The 25857-nt window shown below is 39.2% G+C and overlaps 2 protein-coding genes and 1 long non-coding RNA gene across 5 annotated transcripts in view; 1 reads left to right on the forward strand and 2 right to left on the reverse strand.

The window, feature by feature from the left end:
* LOC130221895 (adhesion G protein-coupled receptor E1) overlaps positions 1–15423 on the forward strand; it is a 33774-nt gene extending 18351 nt beyond the window's left edge. For 2 of the 3 annotated variants that reach the window (XM_056454437.1, XM_056454455.1), the window contains 11 exons: positions 873–962; positions 1583–1733; positions 1822–1938; positions 3530–3729; positions 3808–3978; positions 5071–5265; positions 5831–6048; positions 8038–8196; positions 8272–8443; positions 10546–10638; positions 12330–15423. In XM_056454437.1, coding sequence (XP_056310412.1) covers positions 873–962; positions 1583–1733; positions 1822–1938; positions 3530–3729; positions 3808–3978; positions 5071–5265; positions 5831–6048; positions 8038–8196; positions 8272–8443; positions 10546–10638; positions 12330–12374 — 1611 coding nt within the window. In that variant the 3' untranslated portion in view covers positions 12375–15423. The remainder of the gene's footprint in view (positions 1–872; positions 963–1582; positions 1734–1821; positions 1939–3529; positions 3730–3807; positions 3979–5070; positions 5266–5830; positions 6049–8037; positions 8197–8271; positions 8444–10545; positions 10639–12329) is intronic. The other variant, XM_056454446.1, reaches the window with a different exon arrangement.
* LOC130221978 (uncharacterized) lies at positions 333–12398 on the reverse strand. Its single transcript, XR_008836345.1, has 5 exons — positions 12314–12398; positions 8021–8218; positions 5037–5284; positions 1820–1963; positions 333–1703 (listed from the first exon to the last, which is right to left on the reverse strand). It is a non-coding gene; the product is annotated as an uncharacterized LOC130221978 (long non-coding RNA).
* Positions 15424–18159: 2736 nt separating the features above from the next.
* Positions 18160–25835, reverse strand: LOC130221943 (zinc finger protein 501). Its single transcript, XM_056454537.1, has 4 exons — positions 24837–25835; positions 23837–24004; positions 23396–23756; positions 18160–19236 (listed from the first exon to the last, which is right to left on the reverse strand). Exons 1-4 carry the CDS (start codon positions 24846–24848, stop codon positions 18227–18229), a joined length of 1551 nt encoding a protein of 516 aa, XP_056310512.1. The 5' UTR covers positions 24849–25835; the 3' UTR covers positions 18160–18226.
* Positions 25836–25857: the final 22 nt, after the last annotated feature.

Consider the following 25857-nt stretch of genomic DNA (forward strand, 5'->3'; position numbering starts at 1 on the left):
CTAAAACCAGCTTGACCAGCCTAGCCAGGCTGGGAGCCCAGCCAAAACCAGCTTTGTCCGGCTTAAACCAGGACAAGGTGGTTTTGCTTGATTTAGCTGGTCATTTACCAGCCTGACCAGCTAAGACCAGCCTGGAAATGGCTGGAAACCAGCCTGGAAATGGCCAAAACCCCTCTAAAACCAGGCTGGTCAACCAGCTAAAACCAGCCAACCAGCCTAGGCTGGTTTAAGCTGGATTTTTTAGCAGGGATATTCATATCACTACTAGCCATCATGCTAAAAACATACTTATGCTATTTCATTCTAGCATTTATGATAATTCAAGATAAAACTGTGGTAAATTTTCTGTGTCAAGCATGTTAAGAAACTGCTAACAGCATGCTAAAATATGATCAAAATGCTAATTGATGTTAACCATGCACTAAACATTTTAAAAACATGCAACAAACATGTTAATTGATACTAGCACACACACTCATACACTACAGCCAGTTTAGTTAATCAATTCCCCTATAGCGCATGTGTTTGGACTGTGGGGGAAACCGGAGCACCCGGAGGAAACCCACGCCAACATGGGGAGAACATGCAAACTCCACACAGAAACGCCAACTGACTCAGCCGGGACTCGAACCAGCAAATACCTTCTTGCTGTGAGGTGACAGCGCTACTAACTGCACCACCACGCTTTGATTGTTTCACAAACCAGCAGCATTTCAACCATTAAACCATTCTAAATGTTTGCTAGATTTACCTAACCATGAATCAAACATGCTAATAACAGAAATACTGTCTCCCAGATGTTACACTGCTGCTTTCAGTCCAGCTTTCAGAAACTAGTGTTGAAATATTGTGTTCTGTTGTGTGTTGTTTAGCTGAAGGAGTTACTGTCGCAGTTGCAGAGCAGCTGTGAGTCTCTGGTCACTCCAGACGGAGAGCGTAAGACCGGAGAACAGTTGATGGAGGTGAAAACGCCTTCTTCCTCCTTTTGTTTCTTCTGCATTTCTTGTGCTGAACTAATTTTCTGTGTTAACTGACAGCTTGTTCATTATTTTTATTACATTTTTTCCATATTTAAGGGGAACTATTATATGCAAAATATGCAGAAATGCCCTTTTATGCAGGGTTTAACCCCAGTAGTGTGTGTATGAGCAGTGTGTGAATCCCTCCAGCACCTCTAATGCTCAACAGTAATGAATTGTGTCTGTTCTAATCAGACTTGATGAATGAAACACTTTGATTGACATTCTCCCTTTGTACGTGTCATCAGAGGGCGAAAGCCCCGCCCACTAGTGCCCATCTCTCCATCTCATTAGCATAAACAGCAGCCCTGAGTGAGAAGCAGCCGTCTGTCCATTAGCCATTAGAGTGTTTGAGCTGCTGAAGATAATGTCAGCATAGACTAAGAGGATTCTAGATGTGGAGTTTTAGATTTAGAGTCTCCATAGACTGACAGAAGCTCACACTGAAGCACACCTGACCAGCACTGACCAGTACATAAAGGTCTAAGATTAGTATTGTCCTGCGTGAGATCATGAGGTGATGCATTAGTGCTGGAATATAAGTCTCACTGTGTTTAATGCAGAATCTGTTCACCTCCACTGATGACCTGCTGTCGGAGATAAACGATGATGGCGAGACTCTGAGTGTTCTTCTGGATGCAGTGGAGAACAGCATGCGTCTGATTTGTCCTCAGCTGAAAGAGCCTGTGACGCGGATGGAAAAACACAACACCTGTGAGACTCCTGCAAATTTACATGAGCTAAATCAATATATGCTGTGTTTGACAGTGGTGAAAGCAGTGTATGATCATGTGACTCACAGACGCCGAGGTTGCGGTCACACGGAATCAGACTCCGCCCAGTGGGAGTGTCATTCTAAGCACAGGCTCTGCCCTCTTCAACACTAGCTGGGAGACGGTTGTTGGGAAATCATATCCAGGTATTTATACACAGTGATTCAAGAGCTGCGGGGACATTTTAAACATCGAGAGTAAACACACAAAACAGATTACATTTAGATTCGAGTATTTGATGCTAACTGAAGTTTAGCTCTGCCGCCTGTATCTTACATTCAGCTTCAGTTAGCATCAAAAAATCAAGTCTAATTTTTATGTTTTGTGCTTGTTTACTAAGTTAAATAAACATTTGCACGAAACATCTATTCAGAAAGAGCTTTATTTATTATCTATTCTCTGTATTATTAGCTATTTCAGTTGTAAAAAAAAAAATTCCCGACATTCTGGTCAACTCTTTAACCATCAACTCTGTTACAGTAGACCCTGTTAACATCGACTCTGTTATTGCCGACTTTGTAATGTTGACTCTGCTACTGTCGACTCTGCTACTGTCGACTGTTACAGTAGACTCTGTTAACGTCGACTCTGCTACTGTCGACTCTGCTACCGTCGACTCTGCTACCGTCGACTCTATAATGTTGACTCTGCTACTGTCGACTTTGTTTACGTTGACTCTGTTAACGTCGACTCTGCTACTGTCGACTCTGTTACAGTAGACTCTGCTACTGTCAACTCTGCTACCGTCGACTCTGCTACCGTCGACTCTGCTACCGTCGACTCTGCTACTGTCGACTCTGTTACAGTAGACTCTGTTACTGTCAACTCTGTTACTGTTGACTCTGCTACTGTCGACTGTTACCGTAGACTCTGTTAACGTCAACTCTGTGTTAATGTTGACTCTGTTAATGTTGACTCTGTTACTGTCGACTATTATTGTCGACTCTGTTACTGTCGACTCTTTTACCTTCGACTCTGTTATTGTTGACTCTGCTACTGTCGACTCTGTAACTGTTGACTCTGTTTATGTCGACTGTTACACTTGACTCTTTTACCTTCGACTCTGTTATTGTCGACTCTGTTATTGTCGACTGTTACGGTCGACTTATACTTTCGACTCTGTTATTGTCGACTTTAGTATTGGTGACTGTTACTGTCGACTCTGTTACTGTCGACTCTTATACTTTCGACTCTGTTATAGTCGACTCTGTTACTGTTGACTTTATTATTGTTGACACTGTTACTGTCGACTTTATTATTGTTGACTGTTACTGTCGACTCTTATACTTTCGACTCTGTTATAGTCGACCCTGTTAGTGTTGACTTTATTATTGTTGACTCTGTTACTGTCGACTTTATTATTGTTGACTGTTACTGTCGACTCTGTTACTGTCGACTCTTATACTTTCGACTCTGTTACTGTCGACTCTGTTAACGTCAACTTTTATTGTCCACCATTACTGTCGACTCTGTTATTATCGACTCTGTTTTTGTCAACTTTATTATCGTCAACTCGGTTACTGTCGACTGTTACTGCCAACTCTATTATTGTCGACTGTTACTGTTGACTCTATTATCGACAACTATTATCGTCAACTCTGTTATTGTCAACTTTGTTATTGTCAACTTTGTTACTGTCAACCCTGTTAATGTCAACTCTGTTATCGTCGTCATATTCATGATGATTGTCATTGTCGTCACATTCATGATGAGATGTAAACATTCTCTTGTTCACAGGTTTTGCATTTGTGTCGCTGGTCAGTTATAAAGATCTGAATTCATCCAGCAATCTGTTCCACGATGTGAGCAGAAAAAAATCAGACATGGAGGAAAACGCCACTCACAAACTCAACTCAAAGGTGGTGACGGTCGTCGTCAGTAATCCAGACACCAAACACCTGTCAGAGCCGGTGACGCTCATCTTTACACACGTGGAGGTGAAGATGTGATTCTCAGCCAGATGTTTCTCTCTGTTCTCAAGCGGTTTAGTCATTCTCTTGTTCTGTGTTTTTCAGGAGAGGGTGGAGTCAAAGAGTGTGGCTTATAACTGTGTGTACTGGGCGGAGTCTGAGAGGGCGTGGTCTAGGCAGGGCTGCGAGAGGACGTGGTCTAACAGCACTCATACAGAATGTTCCTGCTCTCACCTCAGTAGTTTTGCTGTTCTGATGTCACTCTACCCTGTCCAGGTATACCAATGATTCAGATCTGACATATTTTAGAGTGCTTTCACACTTGTGGATCGACTGTTTTGTTCCGTAACAGGGATTAGCATAGTTTCAATGTTGTTTTTTTGTTCTCGGTGCAGTTTGCTTTCACACGGCAAAGTTTCAAAGCAAACCAAAATGATTAAATCAAGTCATGCATGAGTAAACTCTCCTCATGTTGGGGCAGAGTTTGGCTTATTTTCCAAGATTCCTCTAAGCTGTTGAGGACTCTGTTATCGTCGACTCTGCTACCGTCGACTCTGTTACAGTAGACTCTGTTAATGTTAACTCTGTTATCGTCGACTCTGCTACTGTCGACTCTGTTATTGTCGACTCTTTTACCTTCGACTCTGTTATTGTCGACTCTGCTACTGTCGACTCTATTATTGTCGACTCTGTTATTGTCGACTTATACTTTCGACTCTTTTGTCGAAACTCTTTTGTTGACCTGTTATCTTTCAGGGTTTGCTTTATTTTCCAAGATTCCTCTAAGCTGTTGTTATTTTAATATATGACGATGATAAATGAGACTTTATAAGTGAAAAGGTGCGCTTTAATTTTGAATGGAGACTCCCAGACACAGTGATCACCAAATATAAATCATTTCAGTCGTCAAGGGTTGGAATATATCAATTCTATATCAGAAATCACGATGGTATTATATTTTTTCATATTCGGATTTAACAGGAAACTCACATTTAGGAAGCTAGGAATGACATCCTGCCTACTCATCGTTCTCTATTCTTATAGCCATGTATATGCCTATGATATAAGCATAATACACTGTGATATAGCCTGATTTTGTTAGTTGGTTGGATTGTATTGCTTTCTCACTACAAACGAACTAGTCTAGAGTTCATTTCAACCAAGCCGAGACCTCATTCAGGTGATCTCAGACTGATTGTTTTGGCAATTTGGTGATTGTGTTGTACATATATGCACAACCGAACCAAGCTTACGTGGCAAACGCACCAGGCTTCCAAACAAACGTCTATGTGTGAAAGCCCTCTTAGATTAAATGATGATCATTATGAACTCACATTTGTCTGTGTTTTGCCTGTTTCCCTCCTGCAGGACACGTTTGAGTTGGTGGTGATCACGCGTGTGGGTTTAGTTCTGTCTCTGCTCTGTTTATTCCTCTGTATCCTGACCTTCGGCTTCTGCCGCTCAATCCAAAGCACCCGGAACAGCATCCACCTCCATCTGAGCGTCTGCCTCTTCATCGCAGACCTCGTCTTCCTCTGCGGGATCTCCAGCACTCACAATCAGGTGTGTGTGGGTCTCATATCTAGAGTTAATAGGAGAATCAACAGTGATATCAATCATTATGAATAATTTCCATTTCTAATTTACTCCTCCTTTACAAAACCCTTGAAAAAATAGTAGCTACTCAACTCCAACCTGTATGAACATTTCAATCTGGTTTCTGCACCTTTCACAGTATAGAAACCAGGCTTATGAAAATCACGTCACAATCATTTAGTTCCCAATATTCCCGTTTACACTGGTGTACCTCAGGGCTCTGTATTGGGACCCCTTCTTTTCATAATTTACCTTCTTTCTCTTTGTGGTACCTTTCGTAAATGCATCTTTTTTCTACTGTTATGCAGATGACAATCATCCAGCTAACCTAACTCCAACCTCGCTGTAATCTGACTACTTTTAGATTACATTTAGATTACTTTTTGCTGAACCTTATTTGATGTCACATATATTGAAATAAATAATCTTGTGCTATTTTGAAAGATATATAGAACTACTAAGCTTTGTTGACCATACAGTAATATTGACCCTAATTATTGACTGTAATTCTTGACTGTAATGATCATGTCAGGTGGCGTGTGCGATTGTGGCCGGTCTGCTCCATTTCTTCTTCTTGTCTGCGTTCTGCTGGATGCTGCTGGAGGGGGTTCAGCTCTACAGGATGGTTGTTCTGGTTTTTCACACCACATTAAAACAGCTGTACATGTATGCGGTGGGATACGGAGTCCCTGTCGTCATCGTCTCCATCTCTGCCATCGCCTTCCCAAAGGGATACGGCACAGACAGACAGTGAGTGTGCTATTATTATTATTATTGTAGATAGTTAGGCCCAGTTCTATTTTTTACCCCTACCTCTTCGCCTTCCGTTGGCCCATTGAAAAACAAAGTGTGATCGTGTGGGGATAGAAATATTCCCCTAAGAAAGGAGACACCATCACCACACACACATCATCATGTCATCACTAGCGCAGGTTGCAGGCTCTGCGGACATAACATGATTCATATGGAAGATATATGCGTGCTAATCTTTTGTGTGAATGAACTGGAAACCTTGCATTTCCGATGTCACGCTCTCCAGTATGAAGACTGTTGATACATTGGTTGCCTAGTAACATAAAAAGCACAGCACACTGCTATTTACTAATGTCAACTGAAGGCAGTGCAGAGAGTCTCTCATACAAGCCTCGGGATGTTGCAAGATGCCCAAACCATGGACATAATTACAAGGAATCAACATTCATTACATTAATGTAATAAAATGTCTATGTGTCCTTGCTTGGTTTTGCAGTCGTGTTGCTGCTGTAGTTGGTGTAGTCTAGGAAATCTCGCAAACCCCTTTGTTTGTAGTTGTCCTGAAAAATCTCAGTTTGAATGGCAATTTGGCCCTTTCATGACCCCTGCACCTCCAAGCAAAAGACAATTGGGACACCGATCACTTCACTTGAATGTGCAATGTGAGGGGTAGAGATAAGAGGTTAAATTGGGATTGGGCCTTAACCACATTCTTGTCAGATGACTGCGATTACTGTAATTCCTTTAGCAGACATAAACAAGATAGACAGAGATAAACAACATATGCATATGCACGGTTTCAAATGTGCCTCAGTTTACTTTCACTTTCAGATTTACACTGCTTTCCAGGGGGTTTCCAGAGTGAGAGAGTTTTACAGATTGAGTTCTTGTCATACATGCATGTTTAGTCTTCGCCATCATGCAGGGCCAATTCAGAATATTTCATGCACAACATATATTTTAAAATACTGCAAAAAATGTCAACCACACAAACACACAGAGACACACACACACGCACGCACACACACACACATATTAGATATATATCATATATATATTAGATCATATATATATATATATTAGAGGTGTGAACCTATACTGGTCTCACGGTTCGGTTCAGTTACGATTATCATGCCATCGATTCGGTTCAATTCGATATTTCGGTGCATTGACGATGCTTTCCATACACAGTGTTGTATTTTGGGGGGTGGCTATAAGAAGCTGTCTGTATAAACACACACACACACACATGAACACACAGCACCACACTGTCTCTCATTCACACACATACACAAACAAAGACAGCACCAAACAAACACACACACACACATGCCACGCGCTTGCTTGCTCGCTCGCTCGGGAGCGATTTTGTGAGACCGCCCACTCCTGTAGTATTGTAAATACCCACGCTCACTTCCCTCGCGACAGAACGCATATGAGATACATGACGTCAGTACATAATAACTGGTTATGATTATTACTGAACCAATACCAAATTGTCCGCGTCTGCATCGCGGTGCACAGAAGAAACAATTAATTTTGACACCCCTAATATATATATATATATATATATATATATATACAAATAATCTGCATTATAACAATTGACATTGCCATTAAAATTGTACACATATATATTTATAAATATATATAATATAAATATATATATTACTAGTTATATATATAAAATAACTGTAACTAGTAAAAGCTATTAGTTACTAGTTTATTTAGGTAAAGGTTTAGTAATTAGTTATGGTAACTAGTAATCTTAACTTTTCTGATTTTGATTGTAATGTAATAATGTGTGAAGCTGCTTTATTGTGAAAAGTGCTTTACAAATACACTTGAATTCAAATGAATTGAATTGGTTGCTAGACAATTATTTGTCAGCCATATAGTATAATCAGTGTGTGTTTGTGTGTCTGACAGTCGCTAAATCCCGCTGTTATCTGGATGCTCTCATAATTACCTGTGTTTATGCTCCAGCTGTTGGCTCTCTCTTGAATACGACTTCATCTGGAGCTTCCTCGCGCCCGTCTGCCTCATCATCGGCCTCAACAGCTTGGTTTTTGTCATCACCGTGTGGAAACTGGCTGAGAAATTCTCCAGCCTCAACCCAGACCTCTCCAAACTCCGCACTATTAGGTGGGAGCGCTTATTCGGCAAACTAAAAAAAACAAACATTTGACCAATCTCTAATGCATCTCTGCTGGTTTTCAGGGGCTTCACGGTGACGGCGGTGGCTCAGTTGTGTGTTCTGGGAGGCATGTGGATTTTCGGCAGTTTCCTCTTCTATGAGAAAGTAACTCAGGTTGCGCTGTACCTTTTCGTCATCCTCAACAGCCTACAGGGGGCGCTGATCTTCATCATGCACTGTCTGCTGTCCAGACAGGTACTGCACACTAGCGGAGGCTGCTTTCAAGTCATTTCATGAAGCTTCGAAACCTTTACATATCTTTTCTTTTGAATCAGTGGTTTGTTGCATGTTTTAAATTGGTGAGATTGCCAAAATTGGCTAAATTGCTAGGTCGCATGAACTGGAGTAAATTGGCGAGGTTTGATTTTAGTAAAAAGGCTTTGTTACGTTATTACTGCTTTAAAAAGTTTAGAAAATTCATGGGCTCTACACTAGGGGGCGATATGTGTACTACTATAAAGTTCACATCAATCATGCAGGTTCAGTGCTTGGGAGTAACGCATTACAAGTAGTTACTTAATCATATTACTTCTGTAGGTAACGAGTAAAGTAATGCATTACTTTTAAAAATGAATATAATTTTGAGTTACTTTTAAAAAAGCGACACCCCGACCCTCTTCACTTTCGTCCGCCACAACCCCCTGGTCCACTTTTATGTGCGACACCTCTCCATCCTATTGTAACATGCCGAATCCATTAGCCCGATCTGTTCCGGGATCTTGCAATTTACAAATTAAGCACTGCTCAAAAGTAACGTAAAGGCTGGTTTATACTTCTGTGTCGAGCATTAGCACGACCCACGGCGCCTGTCTTGCGCATAGTTGTGCATTTATACTTCTGCTCACTGTTTGTGTTGCTCTGCAATAACACTTCCGAAACGCTAGCAGGCAGTAGCTTATGTTATGTTCCTCTGTATTGAGTTTCTTCATGGGTGTTTTGTTTTTTTCTGAACGATACCTTAATGTAGAGGTGGCTCAAACTTGCTCATTCAGAGACAGGAACCGGCGGACGTGCAACATCTTTAATCATAAGGTAAACACAAAAGTCTCCATCTGGAGCTTCTTCACGGGACTCGACACTTGTACACACTTGCTCCATCGGGATCACAGCTCTCAGCACCGCCCACACTCGGCACAGCTACCAAGCCAACCAATCAGAGAGCTTTCGATGTGTCTTTTTTTGAGAGGTGCACGTCAGCTATGGCCGGACCATACGTGGGCACTTGACGCAGAAGTATAAGCCTCAACGCATTACCATAAAAAGTAACGCAACTAGTTACTTTTTAGGGGAGTAACTCAACATTGTAGAGCATTACTTTTTAAACTATCTTTCCACAACACTGTGCACGTTCACAAAGATCACCGCCTAGTGGTGAAGATCGCCACCTAGTGGTGAATAGGTTTCATATTAGGAGAAAAATAAATATATTAATTCTTTTTTAGAGTCAAACACTTTAGACAACGCTTGAACAAAACTTAAGACCTTGTAAAAACGTGATTAAGACTTTTAAATACCTTTTAAGGGCCTTAATTTTCTCATAATTGATTTATCAACTTTTTTTTAACTTTTAAAGACCCCGCAGACACCCTGTAGTTCATAATCTATAATTAGCATAGCCCACAATGTGACAATAAGCCCTGAACATTGATTTTATGCAGACACGTAATATTTAATAATACTAGATGATAAGCTAAGTGCATTTAATAAGTTATAGGCTCATCTTAACATTTGGAGTGTGTTTGAAAAAGCCAATTTTAATATATGTGTTGCTTGAGTTTTGATTGGCAGGGTCATATGTGGCATTTCCAATGTTATGAATCAGTGAATCATTGAGCTAAATAATTTGTTATGTTGCTCCAAAGCTTTGTTTCTGTAATTACAGCTTTACACACAGTAATGCACTACAAAGTATTGGTCTATTTGATTGTTTTTATGTCCATTACTCAGAAGAAATAGGTAATAATCAGACTTTTCAGTCTTGCCATCAACCATTTGAACTGTTATCAAGATTTCTTTTTCTTAGTATTGCAAGATTGCGAAACTAGCCACACTGACAGATCTGTACAGTCTAATCAGATATCTAACTGCGAGAAACCAAAAACATGCAGATGAAGTAGCAGGTTTAGTAGTTTTACTCCTGCAGTGTGTGTAGCACCTCGTTGTGTGATAGACAGAAAACACACACTTGCAAATCTCACTAAATCTCTCACATGAGAACGGCAAGAAATAAACATATATATATATATATTTTTTTTACATGTTCCATTCCATACAGTGTGTTTTGCCGTCCTCTTTAGGTCAGAGAGGAGTACTGCAAGCTCATTACTAGGATCTGCTCACTCAAGGAGAAGAAATATTCAGAATTCAGCACCACCAATCACTCCAGTCAGGTGAATGAACACTCTGACATCAACACTGAACATGCTCACTGCTGACACGTCTTTAAGAGCTCGTGTAAATGTCTCTAATTTAAAAATGACGTTCTAAATGCTCTTCTTCCAGTCATCTTAACTGCATGGTTGAACATTTGTCCATAAATTACCATCAAAATAAAAACTTAGGAACACAATTTAACCAGAGACATTGGTCAAAATAAATAAATAAAGTCAAGGGTTCAACATAATTCAATTTGGTCAACATGCTTACAATTTAAAGAGAAAACATTTGGAAAATATCATTCCCAAAACATCCAAATGATGATATTTGCTGAATGCTAATGTTAATATTCTTTGAATAGTCACACATGAAAATAATACCATATTACTTTGTAGTAAATAATGTAGTGTTTTTGAACCATACTAGAGTAAAGTGTATTATACTTAATGCATTATATTATTCACAACATTTTGTTAATGAATGCTGCAGGATACTGTAGTATTAACTATAGTGAACTGATAAACTGTAATAAATACTGTAGTATACTTTAGTTTTACTACAGTAAACTGGTGTATTATAGAATAACTTACCATATACCTATAGCTTGTAGTAGAAAACTACAGTATTGAGCCATTTGTTTGCATTACTATAGTTGTGTTACCATAGCAACTATAGAACCACCACAACAGATCAACTACTATAGATGTTACCATAGCAACTATAATCACCACAGCGGATCAACTACTATATGATGTTGTTACCATAGCAACTGTAGAATCACCAAATCCGATGAACTACTATAGATGTTACTACAGCAACCATAGAATCACCACAACCAATCAACTACTATAGATGTTACCATAGCAACCATAGAACCACAACATATCAACAATTATAGTTGTGGTGTTACCCTAGCAACTATTGAATCGCCACAAAAATCAATTAATATAGTTGTTGTGTTACCATAGCAACTATAGAATCACCACAACAGATTAATTACTATAGTTACCATAGCAACTGTAGAATCACTCCAACTGATAAATTACTATAGTTGTGTTACTATAGCAACTATTGAATCATTACCCAAAAAAGGCAATGTAGTTGTCGTGTTACCATAGCAACTATAGAATCATCACAACTGATCAACTACTCTAGATGTTACCATAGCAACCATAGAATCACCCCAACAGATAAATTACTATAGTTGTTGTGTTACTATAGCAACTATTGAATCATTACCCAAAAAAATCAATGTAGTTGTCATGTTACCATAGCAACTATAGTCACCACAACAGATTAACTATTATAAATGTTACCATAGCAACCATAGAATCACCCCAACAGATCAACTACTATAGATGTTACCATAGCAACCATAGAATCACCACAACAGATCAAATACTATAGTTGTTGTGTTACCATAGCAACTATTGAATCACCACAAAAAAATCTATCAATATAGTTGTTGTTACCATAGCAACTGTTGACTTACCACAAAAGATGACTTGAAGTGCTTTACTATAGCGTAGTTCAGAAACACTCAAGTATTTTTCATGTGCGATCACAAACAGGAAACTCCACATGTCAGCAGTTTTAATATTCTCCACTACTCGTAATGCTTGTCACGTGACATTGTCTTGAGATACATGACATCTGTGAAATACTGTGGTATGAGTGGTGTAAACTCACAATGTGACCTTTGCAGCAGCCGCTCCGGAGCGATCAGACCAGCGGAGAATCAAAGATATAGAGCATCCGTCCAGTCCTGGAGGATCTTTACAGACATCTGACCTTTCAGACTCATGACTTTACTTCTGCAGCACACCAGATCTGCTTTCTGTCTGTCTGATCGCTGAGATTATGAGTGCAGGCGTGGACTCGTCACTGGAGATGAAACAAGATGAAACATATCAGCTCAAATAATAAAGCATGCAGGTCAGTCATCGAATGGACTTTGGAGACACTTTTGCTGCATCCTAATTTGCCTACTTATACTGCGCTAAAGCGATATATTAGGAACAAAAGTATGTTCTTATAAGGGTGTGAGAGTTTTACGTCAAACTACTTCTGTTAGCACTGCTACAGAACTACTACCATTCTGTTGCTTAGTAACATGTCCTGTCAATCATCTGGTCATATCATGCACATTTCATTTCCATTCATTTGCATCTGCTGTCTGTGGGTCTGTTATGCAGAGAAATGTCCTCAGGTCTTTGCCGAAATATGCATTTAGAAATTAAAGACCATAAAAGCAAATAAAAGAAATAAAAGCCCCCAGTGTTGCTGCAGATTAAATATGACGTGGAGAACATGAATGAATATTTTCCATTAAATATCTTTACCTAATCCTCTCAATTTAACCATCACTCTCACACAATCGCCATGTTTGTAGTTCTTAAACACTTTTTTTTACCAGTGATTGCAGTTTTAATGAAATTCATAATGCATTGTGGGTAAAATTAGCTGTTAGCGTTAGCATTTATTTTGCACTTTAATTTTTTTCAGTAATAGTAGACCATCTGGGTGACTTTGGGAAAATAATTTCAACATACATCCAGATTTGGGATACATTATTCTATATTCAGATACTATTTAGGATGTATGGTATGCAAATTGGGATGCAGTGTTTAGCTATTTTGTTGTACTTAAAAGGTGCACTAAGCGATATTTTGAAAATGCATTCAGCATAGTCACGTTAGTTTAATCGCGGGACAATTAATGCAAATTTTGCATATTTGCGGCAAACGTGCAGCACATTTTGCATCATTCGCTGCCCTGCGGAAATTTGCCTATAATTGCGCATTTGTACTCGTACGAATAATTAACTTCATTATTCATCAAAAGACCTAAAACACACTTCAACAAATCAACAGCAATGGGGGTGTCTAATAATGATAGTGAAGATGTAATAAGTGGGTGGGGTCTGTTAGATTATGGGCGTGTTTGTTTTGGTGCTATTAAATATCAACAGTCTCAAAACACTCCTGCAGCCAATCAGCAGTAAGGGGCGTGTCCAGTAATGATAGTGGAGATATGTAAAGTGGGCGTGGCTTGTTTGATTATGGCCGTGCTTGTTTTGGTGAATTTAAATATCGCCAAAACACACCTGCAGCCAATCAGCAGTAAGGGGCGTGTCCAATATTGATAGTGGAGATATGTAAAATGGGCGTGGCTTGTTTGATTATGGCTGTGTTTGTTTTGGTGAATTTAAATATCGCCAAAACACACCTGCAGCCAATCAGCAGTAAGGGGCGTGTCCAATATTGATAGTGGAGATATGTAAAGTGGGCACGGCTTGTTTGATTATGGCCGTGTTTGTTTTGGTGAATTTAAATATCAACATATACAGAGTGCCAAAACACTCCTGCAGCCAATCAGCAGTAAGGGGCGTGTCTAATAATGATAGTGGAGATATGTAAAGTGGGCGCGGCTTGTTTGATTATGGCCGTGTTTGTTTTGGTTAATTTAAATATCAACATATACAATGTGCCAAAACACACCTGCAGCCAATCAGCAGTAAGGGGCGTGTCTAATAATGATAGTGGAGATATGTAAAGTGGGCGTGGCTTGTTTGATTATGGCTGTGTTTGTTTTGGTGAATTTAAATATCAACATATACAGAGTGCCAAAACACCTGCAGCCAATCAGCATTAAGGGGCGTGTCCAGTAATGATAGTGGAGATATGTAAAGTGGGCGTGGCTTGTTTGATTATGGCTGTGTTTGTTTTGGTGAATTTAAATATCAACATTAACAAAGTGCCAAAACACACCTGCAGCCAATCAGCAGTAAGGGGCGTGTCTAATAATGATAGTGGAGATATGTAAAGTGGGCGCGGCTTGTTTGATTATGGCTGTGTTTGTTTTGGTGAATTTAAATATCAACATATACAAAGTGCCAAAACACACCTGCAGCCAATCAGCAGTAAGGGGCGTGTCTAATAATGATAGTGGAGATATGTAATGTGGGCACCTGCAGCCAATCAGCAGTTAGGCTTTGTCTAATAATGATAGTGGAGATATGGGGAAAATGGGCGTGGCCTATTTGGATATGGGCATTTGATTTCAAATATTAACATAATTCGGGAAGATTGACTTAGTGCACCTTTAAGTGTAAAACACCTTAGATTGAATGTGAAAGGCAGCTTTTATTTGCTTGTATAAGAAACAGTTTGTAAAGATTCTATATGTAAAACTAGTCTATAATCTGCATTATGAAATTTATCATGTCATTTCTTTACCACATTTGCACTTTGGCGCCACTCTGTCTTTAAGCTGTTGGGAAATGTGACTGCTATTTATAAACAGGTGAGAGAGGTACTTTAGATTTATGAAGCTATTCAAAATAACAGGAATGAGATTAGTAAAACAGCCTGTTTTAACTCCAGATGTTGTTATTTAACTCTTACATCTGGATCACTCATGTCGGAACTGAAGCTCGGTTTTGGACTTTAGTTTTTAATGTTTTAATCTGAAAATTCCTGTTTTTGAGAAAATTAATGAGATTTTTATTAAAACTCTTTGCTTTTGCAATGTTTTTTTTTATTTTTTACAAACTTTCTATTGTATGTATTGTTGTACTATTTGTAAGAAACATGTTTCCCATAATGAATGAACTTTGTGTATCTTCTAGATAAAGTGTTTTTGTACTTGAATAAGGGTCATTATTTGCCCTAATGTGGTACTGCCATCTATTTTTCAGCAAATATTAAATAACTGCACAAACATGCTGTGGCTAATTATTCAGTTGTGTTCCAGTTGTTATTCTATTAGAGTTATTAAAGGGACGGTTCACCAACAAACTTTAATTCTGTCATCATTTTGTTCTTCCTTAACCTGATCCCAATTTCTTTATCTTTCTTTCTTCTGCTGAATAAAAAGGAAGATATGATATTTTGAAGAATGTTGAAAACCAGTGGCCATTGTTTTCCATAGTACTTTTATTGACTGCTATGCTAACGGTCATTCTTCAAAATACCTGCATTTGTGTTTAATAGAAAGAGAAAGCTGGATCCTCGTTAGTAAATTAATGCTGGGAGTCATTCTCCACACGATACAATACAATTAAAAATGGGATTTTATGAATATTGCAATATTCTGCTATAAATTGCAATGGATTACCTTTTTTCAATTCATCACATTTCCGCTTCAGTTCAATCATTTGAACTCGTGCAGTAGACAGAGATGAAATCTGCGCATTCGCTGCAAAATCAGATCAACTACTATAGTTGTTGTGTTACCATAGAAACTATAGAATCATAACAAATCAAATACTATAGTTGTTACCATAGCAACTATAAAATCACCACAACAAATCAATTACTAAAATTGTTCCCATAGCGACTATAGAATCACTACAACAGATCAATTACTATAGTTGTTCCCATAGCAACAATAGAATTACCACCACAATTCAATTACTATAGTTGTTGTTACCTTAGCAACTATAGAATCATCACAACAGATCGATTACTAGAGTTGTCATGTTCCCATAGCAACTATAGAATCCCCACAAGATTAAGAGAAGTATGTTACTATAGTGTAGTACTGGGAATAAAGGCTGGGAATCATTCTCCTCATGATACGATACTATCATGATAATTGTTTTGCGATACAATTATTATTGCGTTTTACTGCAATTCATTCTCTTTTTTCACTACAGTTCAATTATTTGAACTTGCGCAGTAGACAAATTAGAAAACGGCACATTTGCTGCAAAATCCTCCCTCATTTTGCATCATTCGGAGAGAACATGCAAACTGACCCAGACGGGACCCGAACCAGCGACCTTCTTGCTGTGAGTCCACAGTGCTAACTACTAAGCCGCCGTGCCACTCAACACCACCTAGTGGATTGTAAAAAAAAAAAAAGTATTTCTCAACCAACAATAGCATTTACAAATTTGTCTATCAATATAGCATTGCCTTTGAAAATATCACAGTACTATGCTATTATATTACCTCATAGATTGCTTAAACTTGAGGTTTCCAGGAACAAGCTTTATGAAGGTTTAAGTCAAACTTAACTGACCGTTACCAGTTTGTGAATATTAATGGACAGCTTTCACAAGGCCAGTAAAGTCTGGGGTGTCTCAAGGATCAGTTTTAGGCCCTTTGCTGTTTACAATATACATGCTACCCCCTGGGAGACATTATTGGCTATAACTAGTATGCAGATGATACTCAATTAGTTAACTGAGTGTATTAAAGATGTTAAAGACTGGATGACCAACAATTATCTTCTCTTAAACTCAGACAAAACAGAATTATTACTTATTGGGCCTAAATCCTGTACACAGCAGATCTCACAACTCGACCTACAATTAGAGGGATACAAAGTTAGCGTTAGCTCTACTATAAAAGATCTGGGTGTCATATTAGACAGCAATTTAACTTTTAAAAATCATATTTCCCATGTCACAAAAACTGCTTTCTTTCATCTGAGAAATATCGCTAAGTTACGAAGCTTGCTATTCATCTCAGAAGCAGAAAAGCTAGTTCATGTTTTTATGACCTCTAGGCTGGATTACTGTGATGCTTTGTTCGCTGGTTGTCCAGCATCCGCTACTAATAAACTTAAGTTAGTGCAAAATGCAGCTGCCAGAGTTCTTACCGTGTCAAGAAAATATGACCACATCACCCCAATTTTATCCTCCTTACTGTACATTCACACCAAAAGCGGCGAGAGCGTCAAAGTAGCCAAAAGTGAACCATTTTCAATAGAAGCCGGCAGCGAGAAGCAGTGTAGCATGTCTTCGCCGATGTGGGCGTCGAGGAGAGTTGAAATCAAGTCAACTTTATGGTAATGAGCTATGATGCGGTTCGGCGACAAGCAATCAAAATGTCGAAGCCCACCGCTTGAGAGGAGTCCAGAGAACACAGTCACTGTGAACTTTGGTTCCGACCACAGTTGTTCCCAAGGGTTTGATTATTGCGGACGCGGGATGTCCAATTATTTACAATGTTTTCTTACAGGAACATACATTAAATAAGTTATTGGTGAGTTACTGATGTGCATTAATGTTATAAATATTTTTTTTCTTTAAAAAAGTGGGAATCTCATGCGACAATACAAAACAGTACTGCTGCTTCAGGATATTTCAGACACATGGACACATTGGATAATTAAGTGGAGCAAAGCCACACCACATGTGACTTGAGCTTCTATTGTTAAATGATTTGATAAAAAATGCCTCCATTTTCACGCTAGAAATCATCGTTTTATGCAGGAATGTGACTGACTTGCTGATATGCGTAAATGGCTCCTTTAAATACGAGATCAGTGTTGTGAATTTTGGTGTGAACGCAGTTACACTGGCTGCCTGTTTAGTTCTGTATTGATTATAAAATATTGCCTCTTACCTATAAAGCTTTAACCTTACCTATAGCAATCCAACTCGCTCTTTAAGATCTCAAATTTCAGGGCTTCTGGTAGTACGTAGTAAGTCCACTAAAGGAGGTTGAGCCTTCTCATATATGGCTCCTCAACTCTGAATTGATATTTGACTTTTCATCAAAGTAAACGAAGCGTAAATGAAGAATTTTTCAAGATCTATCACTTTAATCATTACAATACACCTTAAAACACGGCCGCAAATTCTACACATCAATTCAGTGCATCCACTCGTTCTCCTCCATGTTTCTTCTGGTGGCTCAGAAAACTTCCTAAATACGCAAACCTCTCTTCGCAGATGGAGCAGCGGTACGGTTTCTCTCCGGTATGAACCCTCTCGTGGGTCTTCAGCACATCAGATCGTGCAAACGTCTTGTCGCAGTGTGAACATTTATAGGGTCTTTCTCCAGTGTGAGTCCTCATGTGGTTTATAAAGATGATTTGCTTATTGAAACTCCGCCCACAGATGTTGCACAGGTACGGTTTTTCTCCAGTGTGGATTCTCTGGTGAGCAGTTAAATGTGTCGTGGTAATAAAACTCTTCCCGCATTCGGCGCACAGGTACGGTTTCTCTCCACTGTGAGTCTTCTCATGAGAAGTCAAAGCTGATTTCTGCCGGAATCGTTTGTCGCAGTATTTGCACTGATGAGGTTTTTCCTCAGAGTGGAACTTTAGATGTGAGTTTAGAGAGCTGCTGGTTGTGAAGGTTTTTCCGCACTCGCTGCACTTGTACGGCTTGTCGTTGGTGTGAATGCGGACGTGTTTCTTTAAGTGGGATCCGTGGTTAAAGCTCATCTCGCAGTGAGGGCATTTATACGGCCGCTCGCCCGTGTGGATTCTCTTATGAGCCTCCAGGTTCCCTTTGGTGCTGAATGATTTGCTGCATTCGCCGCACTGGACACGCAGTTCACCGCTGTGTGTCTTCATGTGAGCTTTTAGTTGACAAGACAATAAAAAGTCCATCCCGCACTGTTCACAGTGAAACTCCTTTTTCTCCAGATGCTCTTTCAGGTGACGTCTTTTCTCCTTTAAAGTGGGAAAGCATTTATTACAACTCCTGCAGGTGAAGACCTTCGGTTCTAAGTGTTTTTTTTCATGAACCAATAACAAACTTTCAGAGGTGAATGTTTTCTTGCAGGAGGTGCAGGAGAAACTCTTCCTGGCCTTCTGCTTATCTTTCGAAGTCAAAGGAGCTTCTTCATCAGACGATTCAACGTTGTCATCTGAAAGAAGCAAAACTTCAATAAAATATCTTTATAGAATCAAATAAAATATTATATCTAATAGACTTTTTAATTGTAAAAATGTACAATTAACACAAATAGTGAAATTATTGTGTATCATTTAATAAACCGCTTTATCTACTGGAACTTTTATGTAATTTTGCTCACATGGCTGATAACTGAATATTAATCTGAATTAGATGTCATTACATCCTGCTGGTGGTTTGTCATGCCCACTCACCTGAGCGAATCGAACTGCTATGGAGGGCTTGTAATCAGTGCTTAATTTGTGAATTGCAAGGTCCTGGATCAAGTCAGGGCAACGGATCCGGCATGTTACCCGAGGGTGGAGAGGCGTCGTGGACATAATTGGAGAGGGAAGGGGGGTGTGGCGTTGCATTGGATGGCGGAGGTGTGTCGCAGACGAAGGACTAAAGTGAAGAGAGAGGGGGTTGTTGTGGATTAAAGTAAAGATGGTTGGGGAGTCGCAGAAAAAAGTCAAAGTGAACAGCGGACAGGGGAGAAGTGTCGGTTGAGGAGGGGGATCGGTAAAATGAGGTGCCGTGCACAAATTAAGCCCTGCTTATAATAGAGCTGCACGATTCATTGAAAAAAGATCATGATCTCGATTTGACCCCCTAGACCAGAGGTGTCCAAACTCAGTCCTGGAGGGCCAGTGTCTTGATGAGTCTTGCTTCAACACACCTGCCTGGAAGTTTCTAGTATATCTAGTAAGAGCTTGATTAGCTGCTTCAGGTGTGTTTGATTAGGGTTGGAGTTAAACTCTCCAGGACACCGGCCCTCCAGGATCGAGTGTGGACACCCCTGCCTAAGACGATCTTAATCCAGCGTTTCTACGATTCTGCAATCAGATTTTCAAGTTCAGGAGAGAAGCAAAGGAGATCGTACAAGTCTTCACACTGTTTTACATACATTGCTCGATGCATAGTGGACACCTCAAAATGGTGTTGAAAGAGTTACATACTGTATTTATAAGGTACAATTCACCCAAAAATGCCATTTCTGTCTTCATGTAATGATGTATTCACGGCCGCGAAATCATACATGAGCTGACCGCCAGCTGTTACCACAGAGTGGGTGGGCGTGCGCCTGTGAATGAAGTCTACCTTAGTGAACAGAACCTGCATAGGCTGTGAATAACAGGTAATAAAGGTAAATATTGTTCAGCTTGTGGTACAGAGCGATCATTTGTTAGCCGTCCAGGAAGTATGAATCGCACTTAGCAATGAAAATAAAACCGAAATCGCGCACGTCATTTAGATAATCATATCACATTTTAGAGGAATGATTAGGACAAGCATTTAGTATGTTTTTCTTTCATAGCTACACAAAGTGTTGTGTAAATGAATGTTTAACAGTATCAGTATAACTACTCTCGCCTATATAATGTTGAATATAAAGCAGGAGGGAATCTGATAATAACAAATGTCTGATTTTACCAGTGAATAAATGGTCTAATGATGTTGTTAATGACAGATTGCAAGCACGTGTCTCAAACATAATAATTCAATATCAGAATTATGAATAGTTGTATTCTGATGTCATCACTTTGCATTGATGACCAGAACATATTTAAAGTCTGTTCAAGTCCACCATTCAAAGTCTATACAAAATTTAGCATTTTAACCAACAGTAGACCTACACATAATATTGCTGTTTTACCATGTGTTTGAGAACAATAATAATAGCCAATAATTGAGAATCGTGATCTTTATTTTAAGCAAAAAAAAAAAAAAAACGTGATTTTCATTTTAGCCAGAATTGTACAGCTTATAAGAAGGTGTCTGGAGCATATGGAGAGGTAAAGAGTGTGTAACCTACGGGTGGTTTGTGAAGCCCGGTGTGAGGCACACTTACGCTGGCTTCACACTAAATGCAGAATAAAGGCTGCTCTCACACCTGTAGTACATTTCCTTTGGTCCAGACCAAAGTTAACGTTATACATTGTAGCTGTGCAATAAAAAAAGCATTTGTGCGATGCAAACACGCGAATGTAGGCAAATATTCACTGCGCAGCATGAATGATACAGAATGTACTAGGGTTGGATCGATAGAGGATGTCATCATCCATCGCCGATAGACATCACAAGGCTGAGCCAGCATCACAATCCCCTGCCCCCGTTGCAGCAGCAACCCGCTTACGAAATACACACTTAGGCCCCTTTACACTAATACGTCTTAAAATGGCATTTTAGAATGAAAACGATCCACGTCCACACTAGCTGTTTTTCCATCCAAACATGTGAATCAACTTTATGCACAAAACTGGATTATCGTATTAAAGACGTGCGAATAAAGCAGCGTTTCCAACCAACGAGTCAAAGCGAACAAAATCATCATTTCCTGATTAACTGGCGACAAATATCAACAGTTAAAACTGAATTTGCTGTGATAAGAGAAGCTGCGCCAATCTTTTCTTCATTTAATAAATGACTTGCGCCTCAGGGGGCAATCCTGACATGCAGTGAACACGCGGTGGCGTTTGAAGGCGTGAGACGCGGAGCTCAGCTGCTCTTGATTCAGGAGGTCATTAATAATATAATAACCCTAATACTGAAACGGTTACGGCGTTTTAGAACGACCAAAACAACATTTCAGATGTTCTACAGTGTGCTCAGCCTGCTGGTTTATATATTCACACACATTTATCATCACATGATCTCTGATAACAACATCACATGATCTTTTTAATGTTCATACTGGAATTTGTTTGGTAAAAGTGTTTCCATCACAGTTTATGTGCATCTTTTCTTATCGAATCAAAAGTTTATCCTTCTCAGTTATGTTTTTTATGCGCATTTTAAAAATGTATGCGCATCTTGGTGTTTCCATCACCCGTTTTTTATGCACACATCCAAAATGCACATAAAAATGGGTGGATGGAAATATAGCTACTGGCGTTTGAGCTAGCATTTCTGAACAGCCCTTCTTCCACACTACACTGCTGAAAGAGCACATCACGTGACCACACACATGGTCATGCGCTGCAGCGGTGCGCGTCTGAGCTCCACGCACTCAGCGGGTGCTTTGAGCACAAAACTCCAGAGAGCAGATCACGTGGGACAGTTTATCAAGGATGTAGCGCTGGATGTCGTCTCACTATAGTTGTTAATTGAGATATTTAATTCATCTTGTCTCTATCTAACGACTCTTTGGTCTTTTGAATCTATCAGGTAACGTGTCACAGAGTCAGTACACTGCTTCAATTTTTCACTTTCACGCTTGTACTTAGTCATTATAGTGAAAACCTCAGACACTGTTGGTTGGTTGCGCGCCTTTTTTAACCAACCAAGTTTGGATATAATGGACGTCATTATAACAACACAGATCACTCTGCCTATTTAGAGTCCCGCCGAAAAAGTGATTGACAGGTGGTAATTTGTGTGTAACCTATCTTTATTTATTCATGATTTGGTTATGGGTAAAACAAAGACCATGCGGTCAGGTAGTTGAAACGGTAGGCTACAAATAATTAATTCGTTAAGAATTAATTATTCATAAATAATTATTTTACCGCTGCCTCTGATGACAATGCCATCCTCCATCACGATGCTTCACATTAGACATTGTACGATGCCAAATTGGCCGACATCACCCACCCCTAGAATGTACATCGCATTTGACATGAACATGTAGAATTCACCTCAAACGTGTATGGTGTGAAAGGGCAAAAGCATCCCGAAAGCAAACTAGAACAGTGTTTCCCAACCCTGTTCCTGAAGGCACACCAACAGTACACATTTTTAACCTCTCCCTAATCAAACACACCTGAATCAACTCATCAGAAGATCAGAAGAGACTCCTAAACCTGAAGGTAATGGGTCAGATAAGGGAGACGTCCAAAATATGTACTGTTGGTGTGCCTCCAGGAACAGGGTTGGGAAACACTGAACTATAGCGAGTGAAGCGGTGCTCCATGTTTGGTGTGAATAAAGCATAAAAATCACACAATGTTTTTCCAGGAACGTGGAGTGTTCTTAAGATAGTGTCTGGTGCATATGGAGAGGAAAATTTGAAGAAAGTAATGATCCAAAAGCCTGTTCTCATAATGAAAAAGTTTGGGATCTGTCAAATCATCTATTCTATATAGAATCATATTCTACAAACACTGATGTCAAAGGTGATAGAAGAAACAAACCTGCAGGAATGAATTCATCATCATTTTCATCATTGCCATTATCTTCATGATCATCATCACCATCATCCTCATTTCCATCATTATCATCTTTCCCATCTTTATCATTATCACCATCATCATCTTCCTCCTCCTGCTCTCTCTGATCTTCTTCTTCTGTGGTGTTTTCTGTGCTCTGGATCAGGTTCCTGCAGTCCTCCAGTCTGACGGAGCACATCTTCAGGTTGGTCTGCTGTTCTCCAGCGTTTGGCTCAGAGCTCTGATGATCCTGAGCGTCAGTATAACAGAGTAAAGTCAGGCTGAGCTCTGAGTTCTGCGAGTCTCTGGATCTCTGATCTCTGACACCGCACAGTAAATCCTGATGCTGAAACACACAAGAAACATCAGCTGCGTCTGACAGAGAGCTCATCAATACACCTTCAGGACATGAAGATCTGCTCAAACCTCTGGCTGGAGTTTCTCTCCTCTTTCTCTCAGCTTGGCCTCCAGCGACGCCACCTCTTTCTTCAGCTGACAGATTTGACTAATGAAATCCTCAATATCCAGCATGGACAGATCAGTTCCTACTGATTTACAGCAGCTCATGTCCATCTGCACTTCCACGCTCAACATCTGGACACAAACACCACATCATCAGCAAAACACACGCTTTCATAATCGAACCATCAAACTCAGAATGAGAGAAAAACTACACCGAAAGCAAGTAAATTACTGACATTTATAATATATATTATATAAATTGTCAGTGCCCACATGAAAAATACTCTGGTAATGTACACTTTTTAAATCATACTATAGTAAATGATGTCAGTTAATCTGTTGTGGTAGAATTCTATAGTTGCTCATGTAACACAACTACAGTAATATGAACAAACGACCCATTACTGTAGTTTTCTACAACTATGGGTATATTACACAACAGTAGACCATTGTTTACTGTAGTAAAAAACAAAGTACGCTACAATATATATATATATTACATTAGTTTTGCTATAATCAATACTACAGTATGCTGGAGTATTCATTACCAAACAGTTGTACTTATTATATATCTACAGTACAGTATATACTGTATAGTATGGTTCAAAAACACTGCATTTTTTCAAGAAATTATTAATGTTTATGAATTTGCAGTGACATAAATGTGTGTTTTAGTTTCATTACAGGGTCTTTTTAACAGCACACTTAAAGTACAATGCATATTACCATTAACGTGAACATTTTAAAGCAGTTTTACAACAAATAACATTGCTCAAAAGTGTTAATGCAGTAAAGCAGCAACTTTGTTAGCCTACTTATTTTTTACCAATTGTAAACCACCCATTTTACCACGAATAAAAAATATGGTGCTTAAATCATAACAATAACATGCTGACCATGGCTTACTTCCGCTGTTTGTAAAACGGTGGACAACTTCATACAGCAGAACACAAAACACACTCACCATCGTTTCCATCGAGGGCTCTGGTGTTTATTCCTTCCGTGGTTTGGCGGTCCGGTAGATGAAAATCACCACAGCGCCCCCTACAGTACCGCTCAGCTATGGCCATTAATATTGTGAAGAAAAAAACTTGAAAATGTCAGCTTCACCCAAATGACACGACTAGCCATTGATACTATTAGCATGGAGAAATAAAGTCGATAAAATGATGACATAACAAAACGAGTTGGTCCAACCTATTGTGTTTTATTAACGTATATACCTACCCCAAAGCTAAACCTATCCCTTATCGTAATGAAAAATAGTAAATATTAATATCCTGTGTTAAAAATGTCTAGTAGCCGCAGTTATAACCCTGCGGAGTTAAGCCCCTCCCCCCATACTTAGAGCATAACGGCTAAATTCAGTTCAGTTTGAATTGATACAAAATTCAAATGTTTACCCGCCGTTTTCTCAGAGTCAGTTATTTTTCTCCAGAGCTGAAAATCTCCATTTAAGCAGCGACACACACAAAACCCCAGCTTATGGAGTGAATAAAGGACATTCTCAAATTCACAATACTATATTCACAATATATCTTAAGGCTGAAAGTATATCTTTATAACTTGCAAATTTGGGAGAAACTAAATTAAATAAAACTTAATGAAACTGTTTACAAGACTCATTAGCTAAACATTAGCTAAACAAAGACCAAAATTGTCCAAAAATCCAAAATAGCATATGAACATACATTGAAATATGTTAAAAAAAAGTATGCAAGCCAAATTGTGTGTCTGAAATTATCCGCTTGTTAAGCCATGATGTATCGGTGACATATGGAATACTGTTTACGGGTCGAAGCTGCTACTCATTTGAATTGAGAAAATTTTTTGTTAATGGCCACTTTTTTAGTAAATTGTATATAAAATCATTGTGTACACAACAGTCTCTGGACTTACTGCATAACATATACCAAAATTGTAACAATTTATTAAAAAATAATCCCTTTCTGGCCATCGGATATTAGGCATGGACAATATATATA

This window comes from Danio aesculapii, chromosome 1 (assembly GCF_903798145.1).
Source record: "Danio aesculapii chromosome 1, fDanAes4.1, whole genome shotgun sequence".
Taxonomy (NCBI): domain Eukaryota; kingdom Metazoa; phylum Chordata; class Actinopteri; order Cypriniformes; family Danionidae; genus Danio; species Danio aesculapii.

Bases quoted from the DNA above. Each gene is read 5' to 3' on its own strand.
- LOC130221943 (XM_056454537.1), bottom strand. The intron at 23,757-23,836 runs GTTTGAGCAGAT...TGTGTGTTTCAG, and splicing joins GAGAGAAACTCCAGCCAGAG to CATCAGGATTTACTGTGCGG. The intron at 19,237-23,395 runs GTTTGTTTCTTC...TGCTTCTTTCAG, and splicing joins TGATGAATTCATTCCTGCAG to ATGACAACGTTGAATCGTCT.